Source organism: Chlamydomonas reinhardtii, chromosome 9 (genome assembly GCF_000002595.2).
Source record: "Chlamydomonas reinhardtii strain CC-503 cw92 mt+ chromosome 9, whole genome shotgun sequence".
Classification (NCBI taxonomy): Eukaryota; Viridiplantae; Chlorophyta; class Chlorophyceae; order Chlamydomonadales; family Chlamydomonadaceae; genus Chlamydomonas; species Chlamydomonas reinhardtii.
The window spans coordinates 7,537,693-7,553,100 of NC_057012.1; the positions used below are offsets into that span (position 1 = coordinate 7,537,693).

At 60.3% G+C, this 15,408-nt stretch overlaps 2 protein-coding genes across 2 annotated transcripts; one reads left to right on the top strand and one right to left on the bottom strand.

Moving 5' to 3' along the window:
* On the bottom strand, window positions 1–7,735 carry CHLRE_09g414300v5 (uncharacterized protein). Its single transcript, XM_001696766.2, has 26 exons — window positions 7,256–7,735; window positions 7,089–7,113; window positions 6,935–7,014; window positions 6,756–6,785; window positions 6,515–6,574; window positions 6,302–6,356; window positions 6,034–6,064; window positions 5,797–5,900; window positions 5,573–5,630; window positions 5,171–5,221; window positions 4,905–4,997; window positions 4,633–4,691; window positions 4,473–4,517; window positions 4,238–4,364; window positions 3,499–3,526; window positions 3,292–3,356; window positions 2,897–2,989; window positions 2,736–2,804; window positions 2,476–2,528; window positions 2,203–2,303; window positions 2,002–2,108; window positions 1,650–1,750; window positions 1,372–1,452; window positions 1,182–1,245; window positions 854–1,011; window positions 1–711 (listed from the first exon to the last, which is right to left on the bottom strand). The coding sequence occupies exons 2-26, from the start codon at window positions 7,089–7,091 to the stop codon at window positions 457–459; spliced, it is 1,971 nt and encodes a 656-aa protein (XP_001696818.2). The 5' UTR covers window positions 7,092–7,113; window positions 7,256–7,735; the 3' UTR covers window positions 1–456.
* A 470-nt stretch (window positions 7,736–8,205) lies between these two features.
* CHLRE_09g414350v5 (uncharacterized protein) lies at window positions 8,206–14,942 on the top strand. The gene is made up of 17 exons (XM_043066347.1): window positions 8,206–8,649; window positions 8,788–8,952; window positions 9,084–9,218; window positions 9,403–9,525; window positions 9,691–9,847; window positions 10,022–10,155; window positions 10,340–10,465; window positions 10,650–10,702; window positions 10,800–10,875; window positions 10,993–11,106; window positions 11,267–11,657; window positions 11,832–11,966; window positions 12,091–12,275; window positions 12,388–13,252; window positions 13,352–13,440; window positions 13,564–13,656; window positions 13,786–14,942. The coding sequence occupies exons 1-17, from the start codon at window positions 8,605–8,607 to the stop codon at window positions 14,230–14,232; spliced, it is 3,333 nt and encodes a 1,110-aa protein (XP_042921643.1). The 5' UTR covers window positions 8,206–8,604; the 3' UTR covers window positions 14,233–14,942.
* The last annotated feature ends 466 nt before the right edge of the window (window positions 14,943–15,408 follow it).

Here is a 15,408-nt window from a genome sequence, read left to right on the forward strand (position 1 = left end):
TGGATAGTCATGTTACATCACTTACATGAAGTGCAGTGCTAGCACAATATGGTACTGCAATAGTACATTCCGCGTTGTCGGCAGCCTAGCCCATCCTCCGTTCCTCGGAGCTCACGAATCACAGCAATGCAAGCTACGAACGAGTGAACAACCCCTGGCCGCGACCGCTGTTCTGTGACCTCCGCCCATGGTAAACCACAGGCATGCACCCCAGGGCGTCCACGCCTCTCAGGCTCTCACTATGCTTCACGTCATCATATCACTCAGACACTCACGCATTCAATGGTGTGTCAGACGTGCAGTGCCTCCTCCAAAACAGATCATACATACATGTCGATACGTACATGTCATGATGCGTGCAGTCCGTGATCAGCGCGTGAGCGCCTATGCGTAATTCTTGCTATTGCCGCTTGTCCTCTCTCACTCAGCATTGTTGCGTTGATACGATATGTACGACTAATAGTCGTGGGGAAGAGGTTGCGCCTCAAAGTAATGAAGTATTACGCACGTCTTGCTCCAGTTGTCATACACCTTCTTGAGCTCCCCCGTCATGCCGCTCACGCCCGCCACCAGCCTGTCCACCCACAGGATGGGCACGTGCTCGGCGGCGTGGCTGTGCAGCAGCGTGTCCGTGTTGGCGGCCAGCAGGTCCGAGTACGACACCTCAGCCATGGCGGGATGCGCGGAGGAGCTGGGGGCAGCAGTGCCGTTCTGCATGAATACACAGGCGGCCGGGTGCGCATGGGCGATCCATGGTGCGTGCCATGCACGTGCGCGACATGTGCGCCACACAACAGCAGCCATCAGGAATTGTTGGCAGCAGGTCAACCGGCGAATAGCGCTAGCAACTCACACTGGCCAGTTTCAGCGGTGTGCCCACGTGAATGTCGGCATCAATCCCCAGCTGCGCAAACAGCTGGCGCCGCGTGCGCGACAGCAGGTGGTCGAACTCAATGGGGGTGAGGGCGCGGCCAACGTCGAGGCCGTTGGGCCGCCTGTTCTGTAGGCACTCTGCATAAGAGTTCGTGTATGGGGGCCCGGTTGTGCCGCGTGTCAGGGACACATTGGTCAACATAGTCAACAATTGGTACTAGCCGTGACGGCCTCGTGCTCGAGTGGCTGTAATGCCTGTAGCGTGATGCTGAAATAAACCGGACAACTGCAGATCGATCCACACTCACCAGACTGATGGAAGCCGTTCCACTGGCACTTCAACGTTTCCAGCGACCGCCCGAAGGGGTAAACCTGCAGTGATGCGGTGTACAGCAACGCTTGCTGATCTGAATACACGTGTTGAATACGGTACGTAATACATTGCTCATTTACTTGCGCAACCAGCAGGCAACGCATTTGCCGAGCGCGCGCGCACACCGTGAAGCCCGTGTTGAGGTAGGTCCAGGGGACGGTCTGAGGCCCCACGCGGGTCTTGTTCCTGAACGGATTGGCTTGCACCTGAACCATTGTCAGTACAGAGGTAATTCTAGCTGCCGGTATGTTGATGAGGTATTCAAGGCACAGGCTTCAGCCCCGTAGCCCGCACAGTTCCCTCAGGTGAGCTATCGCAGTACAGTGCAAGGCACAGCTGCAAAAAGAACGCGCGAGTCAGCCAAACGTGCAACGCGGCATTCGCTTCTCGCCCAGCAACTCACCCACTCAGTGTTGCAGTCTATCTCGGGCCAGGCCACCACCGCCCCCAGCGCCACCCCCAGCTGCGCCAGGCCATTGACTGCCACGATGAAGTCCTCCTTGGCTGCAGCAGCCGTTCGGCGCGGTGCGGTGCAATGCGGCAGGGTGAAGGCAGGGGATGCAGGAGTGAGCAGGCAAACAGCTGGTTTGGGGCAATGGGTGGGCGGCTGGTGTCGCAGTGCGGCGTGAGGGCGGTGGGGTAATGCGTTGTGGAAACCTCACAATCACAAAATAACCATACGGTAGAAAGTCAAGCAGCCATTGAGCAGCCACCAGCCAATAAGCAGCCATTACGGCACATACACGCCCACTCACTGATGCTGTCAGGTATGAGGCCGGGCGAGTAGGCCACCACCCGCCGCAGCTCCACCTCAGGCCCCGACTGGGCGGTGATGAACACCTTGTCCGGGTGGCCGGCCAGCCTGGCGCACGTGCGGGGCTTGAAGCGGAGTTGTGCACAAAAGATGCCGGAGGGAGGGGGAAGGGGGCAATGCATTGGCATGGACACGCCCTCACCTGGCCGCGACGCGCCAGTCGTAGTGGCCCGCGGACGACAGTGCTAGGTACTTGGTTGCGGGGCCGAAGGGGAACATGCCCGCAAACACATGGCCACCGCCCTGCATACGCCAGAGCGCATATGGCCAAGCTGGGCTGGCGCTTAGGCGCATACGTGCAAGAGGACCCACCCAGATCAACCATTCTGCAGACGTCAGTGCATCCTGTACCGCTTTTCCAAACATCCTTGCAACCCACCCACCCACCCACCCACCCACGCACCCACCCACCCACCTGGAACATATGGCTACCGGGCGGCGCCAGGTGCGTGTGCCACAGGCCCACATCTGCCAGAGCAAGCGTGCACCATCAGTATGGCAAACCGCACACACGAGACAGTTTCCTTCCCTGTGCTCCAAACACGTTGTGCTCCCAACACGAGACAGTAACATTATGCACCATCACACATGGCATGTAGCATACATGAGTACGTATAGTTGACACTTCCTACACGTACTGCTACATGCTACCCATATACTGCAACCCAAACTCACATCCGGCGGCGGCCCAAGTGTTCTGGACCCAGCCCATGGGGTTTGGATGCCGGAAGCCGTCGGTCTTGACTGCATTCATGGAATAAGGCCGTGGCGTCGCGCTTAATGAAACATGGTCAGTGATGGTTCGAGTGACGTTTGACACACCCCCGGCGGCTCACCAAAGCTCTGCATGAGCACGAAGTGTTCTGACTTGGTGGCGCGGGCCGCTGCCTCGGTGGCGGGGTCCTCGGGGTCGGGCGGCAGAGGCACGCCTGCGTGTGGGCGGGGCATGACATGGTGTGTGCACCCCGCCACCTGACCCCAAGTTGGTCGCCAACGCACTGGGCTCCGTGCGGGTGGGGCGCGGCGCCTGGACTGCGGGGGGAGCCCGAGGGCCCCGCTACCCCCGAGACCAGGAGAACCTGAACAGGCCGCGGATGCTGTACGGGCGGGGTGCACAACGTTGCTGACTTGCGGTGAGACGTCAGACAACGGTGACGCCTATGCTGTCCATTTGAGGTACGTTTGCATGGTCATACAACAGCATACGGGCCCACCGAGATCCCTGCCGCACCTAGATCCTTGAAAGATTGGCGGTACGCGAGCGTGATAGGCCCCGCCTCCTTGACAAACGGGTAGCTACAGGCACGACAATGAAGGGCCGCAAGTCCAGGTACACTCAGGGGGAGGAGCAAAGCGATGCAGCGATGCGGGGACATGGGTGCATGCATGCAAGTAACGGCCCACGCTGCATGCTGTTTGGAGCTGGAGCTGGACTCACCCGCCCCATTCCGGAGGAAAGACGCCGCCTGCATTCGATTGAGCCGGCAGGCAACAGGCAAGTGTTAGTAAATTGCAAAAACACGACAAGCAGGCACATGTGTGCATAGCAAACGCTACGACGCCCTGTGTTTGGCCTTCCGGCTTTGACATATGGGCCTCTGGCACGAACTGTATTTCGGGCGCCATGGGATTTAATTCCCCAGCGGCGGCCCCTTGCATACCGTATGCCCTTCGTGCGACGTGTTGCCTCTGCTGAGGTTGCGCGGCTCTCCGCTGAAGTTTATGGCAAGCCGTGAAGTAGTGCTGCTATTTGTTTGCGGGCCGGCAGGCCTAACCGTGTCGTACGGTGTTGCGCGTGGTGCTGAGAACACAACCTCGTGTTAAGAGCTAGCGAGGCGCCCGCATGCGCCTGTTCGAATTCCGCATGCGCCTGCCCGACTTCCACGGCAAGAGATCTGCTGCTGGTTGCAGTTGCAAATTTGTTTGGGCAGGTCGGCCCTTATACCGTGGGGGCATGTCGCACCCATGGAGGGCACTGTCAGCACCATGGCGCTACACGGCTAGGCCTGCCGGCCCGCAAACAAATAGCACTGAAACTTCATGGTGCTTACAAACCAAGGCCGTGAGGTGCTGCTATGCGGCGGTGCTCTGCAGGCGCAGGAGTTGCTTCGAGTCGCTGTGAGCCTCTGCCTCCTCCACCAACTGCCTTCCAGCTACGGTATTAGTGAATGACTCACCGCTGTGCGGCATGCGCAGTTCCACGGTCTGTGCGGTGAAGTTGGTGGCAGGCTCGCGGCGGCAGCGCTCTACGTCGGGCAGGTGCTCGCACACCAGGTCCGCCAGCTCGCCGGACACGGGGAACGTCTGCGGGTGCACCGTATGTCGATTTTGGTGTGGCGAGGGCACATTGCGTTCAACAACTGCAAGCCCAATGCAAGTCATCAGGAAGCCCCCGGCCACCGCGTGCCTCACCTCCATTTTCCAGTAATCCATTCCTTGGAGCCTATCCAGGTGTTCCTGCGGGGTGCGTGGGTTGAAGTTGCCATAACAAATCATGGCCCCGACGGAGGATCCAAGCGTAATGTGCACCCACCCCTCACGTCACGATAGCATCAAATACCGTGTCACCCACCAACGCGTTCTTGACTCCGAGCTTGCTCCACGCGGCCTCATCGTCGCGGATGTTGTATGCTGCGCAAACAACGCGATTGTGAGGGTGTCTACGCGTGTCCTTGCATGTGCGAGAGAGGGAGTGCGTGCGCCGTATGAGCGTTTGACAGCACCTCTGCCCCTGACCTCCATCGGCACGTGTCAGACGCCGTAGGTAGCACATGATCACGCCGCACACTGTGTACTACCGATGTTCAGTCTAACCAGCATGTGACCCCTAGCACTGCACCTCACCTATAATGTAGTAGCTCGTGCGGCCGTTGATGCAGCTGAATAACACATCACTCATGGACTCCTGGTCGTCGCCCCAGATCACGTCGTTGGTGGCTGCAACCAAGATTGGGGGCAGCAGCAGTACGCGAATGAACATAATGCGCGACAGTGGCAGGATGGTGCGAGTGGGATGAGGGCAGCCGCGCACGGCGACCGCGGCTATTATGGTCAGGCGTGCACTGAGCCTCATGCAAGGGCCCGCCCACTCGCTCCTCACTGGTACCGACCTGCAAACGGCGCCATCTTGAAGAGCTCCGAGGGGTCCTCTGCCCATCGTACTGCAGCCACACATGAAGCAGCCAAGAACGGCACTGGTAAAGTGGGTAAGCAGAGCATACATACATACATACATACACGTGCCCCGCCCTTTGTGCTTCCTGACACATCTCCCGCCCTTTTGGGCGCGCGCCTGCTGGGCAAGATCTGTCTCGACAAATTTGCTTGCAAGGACCCTCGGGGAGCTCGAGTGTCCGCACGAGTGCGCGAGCCCTCAATCACACCCACACGGCCACGCCCTGCCCATCGGCAGCCGGCAACCGCCAGCACCTAGCACGGATAGAGCTCGCATCGGACTGATGAGCGAGCTACCCTCCCCGCCCAATCCAACAGAAGGCCCGCCCACTACTCACCTAGCTTGTGAACCATGTCGTACAGCATCCATGCCACAGGGCCATTCGATGCAGCATTCTGTGCGAGTTGCGCGGGCGGCACAGGTGCACACTCTTACGTGCTTGCACCTGGCCATGCACGTACGTATAACCCATAGCTGCACAGCCGTGATAAAGCGCGCCGTGCTTAATACCAATAATCCATTATTGTCTTCCCCCACCACGCGCCGCACTTCCACGCACACCTGAACATACGTCCAGCCGCTGTTGATGAGCGTCTTGCCCTCAGACTGCGTGAACATATTGTATCTGGCCAGCGGGCTGGGCGCCTTGACGCGGAAATAGAAGTCTGCGGGGCGGCGGTGTCCGGATGCGGCGTCTGCTTGCTGTTCCACATACTTGCGGAGCCTTGGTTTGATTCCATAAGCCGCCCTGTTTCCCCTTACCTCCTTTACCTTGCTCCCCGTGTCCACCCAACTCACCATCCAGTACAAGGCAGTCACTGTCAATGGCCTGGAGAGGGGTAGCCGTTCATGGAGAACGGAGTTAGGCGGGTCATACCTCTTGCTTGGCAGGCACGCCTACCTCCCTTCTACAACCTCCCCTCTATCAACAAGCCTAAACCATGCGGTGAGTATCCTCCCGAGACAGGACCCCCGTGCAGGACCCCCGCCCAATCCACATTACACCGACCCAGCAGCCGACACACACATACGGTACATTCACACATTCACACACGCATGCACGCACCAGCACGTTGTATCCCAGCGCCACGGCGCGTGCCGCCGTGTACCACTTGTACCACCTTGGGCACAGTCCATATGTACATACAAGAGTAAAAGTAAACAGGAGTCAAAAGGGCCATAAACGCAAAAGGGACGAGGACGACCTGAACGGTCTTAAATCGAGGTGACCCGTGGACCCGCACCAGCCACCACAGGCACATGGGCAACCAACACTCACCACATGGTGTTCCCGATGTCGCGTTTCAGGTACCTGAACCCACTTGCATAGGCCTGGCCGCTGTGTGTGAGGGATATATGTAACCACGTGCTCGTTCATGGAGGGACCCTCGCAAATTCCATTAACAGCATTGCTCGTGTTTTCATGCACACGCATGCACACGCGCACAGACTGCATGCATTTAACATCTATCGCAGGGAGTAGCATGGAACACTTGCAAGACTACAGACCTGCGGCATACCTTTCATCACGCGTGGCGTATGTCCCACAACTGTGAGCGGAACAAGGAAGTGGGACAGTTACCCCTGGGGACAGTACAGTGAGTCAGGGCCGCCAGGTAGCGCAAGCCTCCACGGCCAGCCTCTCCATGGCCAGGCCATCCTCCACTGTGTAGCCCACATAATGCGAGGGCAGACTAACCTGATTGGGCCGTGCGCATTCTTCCATGGCAAGAACACGTAGTCCAACCGTCTGCATACCTCCAACTGGGATAACAGCACCTGCCCGGGAGTGGGGTTCGGTGGAGGTAAGGTTGGGGACGCACATGTCTGGTGCTTCATCCGCAGCTCCTCACCATTATGTGACTGTATCCATGGTTCCTGCAATCACCGAAGGCCGGGAGTGTTCCCTGAGCATGTCCCAAACACTGTTGGCAGCAATGGTGTTACACGGATCTTTGGCTCTCCTATATTATTATGCTGTGGATTTCATGTACAGTGACTGCAGTATGCAGTGACTGACCTGAAACGCGCCAGTGTCTGTGAGGCATCGCTCGCGCGACTTTCGCCAAAGATGATTACTTCTTTCTTATATGATGTAGCTTCTAAGGCCTCTTTAATTTGCGCAGCTGTGTCCAGTGGCCCGATGTAGCCTTTAACAAAGCCCCTGGAACAATACGCTCCACCGCCGCGGTCACAAGCGCGCTTTCCCTCGACAATGTGCACATCGCTACCTTGCACAAAGTCTCTGATCACCAGCAGCGACAGGCATAGCGTTAAATGGACCAGAACGGTGCGTGGAGCAGCGGATAACTGCATAATGGTTCAAAGTTCATATCAGATTAGGGCTCATCTTTTGCTATATCTGTGCTTGCCTCGGCCGTTATGAGCGTGATCGCGCTACAGTCCAACCATCCGGTTTCCGCCGCGTTTCCCAAGTTGGCTGCCTTCCTTTACTCGGCTCAGACAACTCGCAACATTCAGTTACGAAACATTTCGTAGGACTAGCGGTTTTGCTGTCAGGCGCCTCGGACTCAGAAGAGTTACCAGTGGGGCAGTGTGGGGCCACGTCCAGGACTCCGCCGCCATGCAAATGCTCATGCTCATGCGCTTTCCAAAAGTATCGGAGGTCAACGGATTGATCGAGACAACTGGCACAAGGTCTGAAACTTGTCGCTGGCCATGGTGGCCGAGCCAAGCATAGGCGGGCATAGGTCTGGAGAGGGCTGGTGTCACAGGTGGGGTGGCACAACTGCATGGGATAGCTACCACGGAAGGCTGCTCGGCCAAAGGTGAGTGGCGGTGCGGTATCCTTAAACGGGGCGGGGTTGCGGTCCGTCTAAGTTTGCCTCAGATTCCGAGGGAGTGTCGGGCCTGACTCCCGGCCCATGTCACGCCTTGCACAGCACGAGAGCACCACGGTCTACACATACTCCAACCGCTGTTATCATAGGTTCAAGGTTCATAATAGATGACTATGGAAGTGTTCAGCTTGCCATCCTGCGCGCGAAAGTATTTTACTCTTTGCATCGGCGTCTATAGTCTTCGCTCCTGAGCTAATCACTTGCTTCTGTTGGCGGTATAAGTTGCAATCTTTAGCAAGCTGCATCTGCAGCTGGGTTACCATCTCCAGCTGCTTGCGACCGGCAATTGACAGGACCCACAAACCGCAGCTGAGCCACTCGCGGTATTCGGGTCGTATATATCACCTGGCCTCAGTAACAAGTTGGTAGAGGCGGAGACACTTGCAACGATATGGATGCTGCCACGTTCGCTCTTCGTTTTGCTGACCGCGTCTTCGTGTCTTAGATATAGATACGCGGTGGCTCTGTGGCTCGCGTCACGACATCGTAGCAGCCCGGTGGCACTGCCATGTTCTACGCAGCACAGCTAGTGTCGCGAGATGGGCCACTCCAGGTGCGCCGTGGATGCAGACACAACTGACGCAAGGGGAGGGGCTTGGGATTGGGCTCGGGCCAGGACTTGATGACGGCAGGCGGGGGGAGGGAGGTTGAGCCTGACCCCTCGTTACGCGCCACGCTCTGATGCCTGCAGGTGCTGTGGGTGGCCGCCACGCTGGACCGGCAGCTGAACCGGCAGTTGGTGGACGGCACCGCCATTGCCAAGGTGGTGGACGTCTACCTTAAACCTGAGTCTAAAATTGGAGTCTTCTCGGCAGGGCCGGCCGCGCAGGCAGCTGGGCAACACAGGAAGCACAAAGTGCGTTGGGGGGCGTGCGGCGCATGCCGGGTGCCGGGTACCGGGTACCGTATAAGGTTTTCCTACGTGCACCCATCAAGTGTGTGGTATACGAGAAAATGCCGCCGGTGGCCTACTGGCCTTGCCTGCAGGTTGCTCGCGGCCAGCCCCAACTCGCTAGCGATGACGGTGGTGGCGACGCCGCTCCGCTGGCTCTGCGGCTGAGCGGGCAGCTGCTGCTGGGCGTGTGCCGCATCTACTCGCGCAAGGTGGTGTACCTGCTGCAGGTGGGAGGTGAAGCGCGGTGGGGGGAGAGGGAAAGGCAGGAGCCCTAGGAGACGGAAAAGCTAGTTCCGGGAGGGTCAAGGAGGGGACGTGTGTGCATGGTCGCATTTGAAATGTAGCTGCAGGCAAGTACCGCACTGACTGCGCACTCCTCTCTTTATTCACCATCTGCTGGTTCCCTCTCAGGACTGCGAGCGGGCACTGTTGTTCCTGCACAACATCTGCCCCGACGAGGTGCCGCTGGCGTTCGGCGGGGCGCACGCGGATGAGGCGGGCTGGGCCGAGGGTGTGGGCGGGGCGGGCTCGGAGGTAAGGCTGGGTGCATGCCAGCATCGTTCGCCGCCTGCGTGAAGGGCTTTGCAATTACAATTCCCGTTCTTCTCACATTTGTGCATGTCCTAACCTTGACCGTGTACGGTATTGGAGCCTGGTCTCAACATCTATAGACTGAACCGTGTGCCGTGGCGTGTACAGGACCACGACGTGGCCGAAGGCGAAGGCCGGAAACCAAAGTCAAGAAAGCGTGCAACGGCTACCAGAATGGCGGCGGCGGGTGGCGGCGGCGGCATGACGGCTGACGGGCTGGCGCCCCTGGTGCTGCCGTACGATGAGGACGAGATCCTTCTGGCGGGTGAGGGGTCACACACGGCCGTTGCCCCTGCCGTCACTGCGCTGAGTTGATGCGTGCTGTCACCGCACATGTGAAAGCAGCCGTTACGTCCGTTCGTGTTCGCATCCGCATTTACGGTGTCGTCGCCCGCGCGATGGAGCTCAGGCCTGACTACCCATCCCTTTCGTTGTGCAGGCTCCAGCCAATCTCGCCGTGCCAGCGAGGCGCAGGGTAACAGTGCTGTGGAGGAGGGAGCAGGCGGCGGCGCGGGCCTGCTGCTGGGGCGGCTAGGCAGCGGTTTCGGCTCGGGAGCGCTGGATGACCAGCTGGTGTGTGTGACTGTGTGACTGCGGATGGCATGTCTGGCCATCCTAGGCAGTGGGCGCACCCCTATGTCTTTTTATGTGTTCCGAGGAAACGGTGCTTCGTCATCACAAGGTACTGTATAGCGGGGCCATACGCAGTGGGGTACATGGCGCCTCAGCCCACAAACGGCTCCCAACGCATGTACAGGGCACGCCCGGAGCCAGCAGCCTGGGCGCCTGGGCCACGCCGGGGACCGCCGGCGGTGGCCGGGGCACTGACACCGGCCTGGGCATGGGGGCGCCGGGCGCTGAGCATGACTACTTCGACGACGCGGTATGTTTTGGGATGCCCGGCCGCAACGTTGCTCATGCGGTTGGGGTAGACCATGGTTCCCAGAGGCACTGGTGCCGTGCCTACATGAAAGCCGTGCCTCCTGGCTGGTCCCAGGCGGCATTCTGATGGGCTCCACACATAGTGCACGACTTAGCGCTTGATAGGCCATCGCCTTCGTGTGCAGGTGCCGGAGCACTTCGAGTTCGACCTGGATGAAGAAGAGCTGGAGGGACTGAGGTAAGACATTCGCGAGAGGAGACGACATGTAGCCACAGGCCACAGGCCACGAGAGGAGGCATTGAATGAAGCCGGTTACAATCTGTTCACTATGCAGGCTGGCTAGCCAAGCCGGCATGGCGGCACAACAACACCCGGGAAAAGACAAGGAGCAGCATGCGGAGGAGCTACAGGTGAGTTCGGCGACCGATGTAGGCAGGAAGGAGAACCGTTTATGTACGGTATGCTTGGCTGGAGGTGTACCAGTGGCAGACCCGCGCCGTACTGATAGGCCGTACCGCCCTATGCAGGAGGATGCAGTGCAGACTCCTCGGCGGCTGGCTCAGGAATGGTCGCACGCAGACCCACAGGCTGCAGCGGCGGCGGCGCCTGGGGTAGACAGCACACTCACCGAGCGTCGGCAGGTCGGTACCCTGCATGCTACACCTGCTTGCAGCCTGTCCAGTGTTCTGTATCTGTTCTTCGGCAGTAATTTAGTTGCTGCCTCTGCAGGATTGACGTGTTGATCGTCTGATTTTGCGCGTCATTGCAACGTGACGCCTCCGGTTCCACTTACGCGTACAGGTGCTTTCGCCGTATGGCGAGATAGACAATGAGGTAGAGCAGGTGGAGGAGGAGGAGGAGGAGGAGGAGGAGGAGGAGGAGGAGGACGAGGACGAGGAGGACGAGGAGGAGGAGGAAGAGGAAGCGGAAGAGGAGGAAGAGCAAGACCATGGCCTGGGCGAGGCCCCTGCGGCGGCACCACCTGGAGGACGCAAGGGCCGGTTGGCAGATGAAGAAGCCGCCGCAACTGCGGCAGCGGATACACAGGACGCGGAGGCGGCCGAGTTTGGCGGCTGGGGGCAGCCCGACCCAGACGCAGGCGGTGCCGCAGCGCTCAGCCTCGGAACCGGCAGCGGCTTGGAGAGCACCGATCTGCGGGCGGCTCTGACGCCTGGCGGCACCGAGGGGGCAGGTGCGGCTGGTGCGGCTGGCAGCACGGAGCTGTACAACCACGAAGGTTCGCCGTCCACCCTTTCGTTTGCTTGTGAGCGAAACGGGGCACATTGTCGCCTGTTCATACAGGGGCGTAGGCACAGTGCTTGTCTGACGTTTGCCGACTCTTCGGATGGCCCTGTGCTGCCCGCAGCTGCCGGCGCTGCGGCAACTGGCTCCGCAGCTGACACCGCGGGTGCATCGGGTGGCGGACCGCAGCACACGGTGCCGCAGGCCACGGATACGCCCGCGACACGCCGAAGCAGCCGCAAGGTGGTGCTGAGTCCAGGTGGGTTCGTGGTTCGTGCACCCATAGATTCATGGCATCCCTACCCGTGCGCCTCCCTGCTCCCGCCTCCCTGCCCCTCTGGCCGAGCCTTTAAAAGCAGGGGACTTGCGGTTTCGTGTCGCAGGATCAGCTGAGGCGGAACCCGCCTCCGCAGGAGCCAGCCCGAGGCCGCGGCCCCGCTTGCCCCGCTCAGTGCCTTCGCCGCGCGCAAGCGTTACCCTGGACGTCACCGAACAGAGGAGCACCAAGGGCGACACCGCGCGGGCCGCCACTACCCTGCCCACTGCAGTGGTGCGCAACCTGCTGCAGGTAAGCTTGCCGTCATTGCCGGTGGCGGCGCCATGTACACGCAGTATGACTCGGGATAAGCATCTGCAGCGCTTTGAGTAAACCAGAACCCCCCGCCAATGGCCTTGCGCAGGACCGCTTGGGCCTCATCGACCACGCTCGGCGAAACGCCGCCCGGCGGCGGGCAACGTTTGTAGGGGCGTCTGCTGGGGGCGTGCACGCCAGCGACGTGACTGAGCCTTCTGGCCACAGCGCAGCGGGGCCCTGGCTGGCGGTGTGGGGTCGAGCGGCTGGGGTGGAAACGGTTGTTGGACTTAAAGGTGCATGCAGAGGTGGCAGTGGCTTCGCACGAGCGTCCAAGGGCAGCGTGAGGGCAGGTCCAGGTGCCCCTGCGCTGGCTGAGGGCGCCAGGAGCGCCGCCGGTAGTTCCAACAGTAGTGCCGGCCACAGTCAGCTAGACCTTGCCGCTGGCCCCGTCACGATGCCGCTGGCCGCCTTGGCGCCGCCGCTGCAGCAGCTTTTCCATCTGCTGGTGCATGGCGGCGAGGAGCAGGCAGCGGCTGAAGGCAAGGCCGGCGGGGCCAGCAGCGCAAGCGGAGCGCCGCCTGCAAAGCGAGCCAGAAAGTCTCAAGCAGTGGCAGCGCCAGAGCAGCAGACGCAGCAGCTCCTGGACGCGGTGGGCGCAGGAAACGCGGGTGGCGGGGCCGCTGCCGCCACAACCAGCGGAAGCGCCGGGGCCCCAGCGAAGCCCGCCGGCGATGTCGCCCATTATGAGGAGGATGAGGACATGCCGCCCCTGGACCTGGACATGGGCTTGGAGTTCGGGCACCATGCCGCCGGTGGTGGAGATGCGGCGGACCAGGAAGCCCAACAGCCAGAGACTGGGTTTGCTGCTGGGGTAGGCCAGGACGAGGACCAGCGGCTGCGGCAGGAGCAGGAGGGGGCGGGGGCGGAGGAGGAGGAGGGAGAGGAGGAGCTTGATGTCGAAAGCGACGATGGTAAGCGAAAGTGTACGCTATCTACCTTGGTGCTAATCAGCATTGTTGCGTACACCCTTGCTGACCTGCATGTGCCGTTGGGTGGCGCGGCTTGTACAGGCGCCGGTGGACAGCAGGCTGGCCACACCCGCAAGGTGGCCTCTGACGGCTTCACGGCGCGCACCCGGGCCGTACTGCGGCGGCTGCAGGTGGGCGCTTTTGTCTGGGATACGGTACATGGGTTGTGGGGGCGACCAGCAATCCTGCCATGAGCGTATCACATACAGCCAGGCGCCCTTCGAGTCCTGCCCTTGGCGCCCTTGGAACTACAGGCCCTGGCCGCAGGCGCTCGCCGTACCGTCAACAAGCCAGGCCAGTCCATGAAGCGCCCGCGGGCAAGCCAAGCAACTGACGGCCTGCTGCAGGTGCGACCGTGCAAGGTTGTCTTTTGCCGCTATCCTTAAGGCTGTCCCGTGCCGTGCACATTTGCATTTACTGTATAGTTACGTGATTTAGTCAACATCTTGGGTGCTGCCGGTGTATGCTCTGCAAAGGTGACTACTGCAACGGAGCTGCTGCAGCTGGTGGCGGACGGAGCCGAACCCCCGGCAGCTGGCGCCCCGGATCACCGCGGCGGAGCAGTGGCAACTATGGCCACCGCTGCAGCAGGCCGCAGCGGTAGTGGTGGCGGCGGCGGTGTGACCCGCATGGCCGCCGCCCGCACGTTCTACGACCTACTGGTGCTCACCAACCGCGGATACATCTCGCTTGCGTGGGCGGGTGGGGCGTCAGCCGATGTCACGGTGGACGCTCCGGGCGGACGGGGTAGGAGCCAACGCAGCGCTCCGACAGGCGCTGCAGAAGCATCGAGCGCGGTGGCGCCTGACGGTGCGGGCAATGGCGAGCTTGTAGTGATAGCGCGGAGGCGCCTGGACGAGCAGGCCGCCGCAAAGACGGGCGCAGGCACGGGCCTGGCTGTCGGGCAGTCCGCAATGAGCTAGACTGTGTAGCAAGGCGGCGCCGGTGCATGCGTTGTGAATCTTATGGATGGTGATAGATCATTTGTGAGAGGGGGGGTCAGTATTCCCAGGAAGAAGCTAGAGATGCCAGGGGGGGCTGTGTTTAGCGCGGAGTCCATGCAATGCGCGAGCATACAGCATGTTCGTGGCTGCGTACGGAAGCATACCCTGTGTTGATAGCACGTCGCATCTATGTCACCGTTGCCCTGGTGACGAATTATAAGAGCCTGCCCTGAGCGCAGGCGGATGGAGGGGTGGACTGGATAGTATATGCTGCCCATGGCTTGCAAAAGCTCTCTAAGGGTGCCAAACCAATTCGTGGTGCGGAGTTCATCCAATTGTCTTACACCGTTGCAGCAAGCATACATTACTGCCCACAGAAGCAATGCGTGCTGGCACATTACCCGCACATGAAGGGCTGCGCGGTCACACCCATCACCGTGGAGGTGCAGGTTCGGGAAGAACCGTGGGGCATTGTCACACTGTTCTACTTCCTGGGTGACACCGGTCTGATTACGGTAGTGTGCATCAGGGGGGGGGTAGGAAACAAAATGCCAGACCCCATGACCCGAAATCCCCCGGGACCCCCTTGAGGGGACGACCGACCCCCACACGGATAACACCGTGCTGTTTAGGGGTTAACTATCTCGGTCCCGGTGATGCTGTTTTTGCCTTTGTAATCAGCCATGATGACAGGTGGCGGGTCCAGCACGTTCAGAAGCGGGCGTGCAGCTTGGGCACGGAATGCGCCGTGCAGGGGCGGGGGGGGGGGGGGTGCGGGGGGAAGCCAGCATTAATTATGCAGCATTCACTTCATGCTTTTGAGCCCTGAACCTTTGAGGTCGTAAATAGCCATCTGGCAACGTGTTTAGGCGGCAACGACGCGGTTCTGGCCAGAGAAGGTGACGAGGGAGGTGACAGGCGAGGTGTGCCGCGGGGGTGAGTGGGGTCGGAACGGGTCCGACACCGGCGACCGGAGACCAGCGACGAAGCGGTTGTCGGCGGGTCGTAGCCGTATCCGTGATGTCGCCCCGTGAATTGCTAAGTGATCATCTTGTTGTGCACTGATTTGCCGTTGATATGTAGGGGCCAAAGCAACTGTCCCTTATTCATGTCGCTGATCAGCCTCCTTCTGCGTGCGTTCTTCGATGTAAAAAT

What these genes read in the sequence shown, in the direction of transcription:
- CHLRE_09g414300v5 (XM_001696766.2), bottom strand. An exon ending in AATGCGCACGGCCCAATCAG is followed by an intron (nt 6,786 to 6,934) that starts GTTAGTCTGCCC and finishes TTCCGCTCACAG; the next exon opens with TTGTGGGACATACGCCACGC. An exon ending in ACCTCAACACGGGCTTCACG is followed by an intron (nt 1,246 to 1,371) that starts GTGTGCGCGCGC and finishes GCATCACTGCAG; the next exon opens with GTTTACCCCTTCGGGCGGTC.
- CHLRE_09g414350v5 (XM_043066347.1), top strand. Translation starts at nt 8,605, where the DNA reads ATGTTCTACGCAGCACAGCTAGTGTCGCGAGATGGGCCACTCCAG. An exon ending in TGGGCGGGGCGGGCTCGGAG is followed by an intron (nt 9,526 to 9,690) that starts GTAAGGCTGGGT and finishes TGGCGTGTACAG; the next exon opens with GACCACGACGTGGCCGAAGG. An exon ending in TGGTGCGCAACCTGCTGCAG is followed by an intron (nt 12,276 to 12,387) that starts GTAAGCTTGCCG and finishes GGCCTTGCGCAG; the next exon opens with GACCGCTTGGGCCTCATCGA.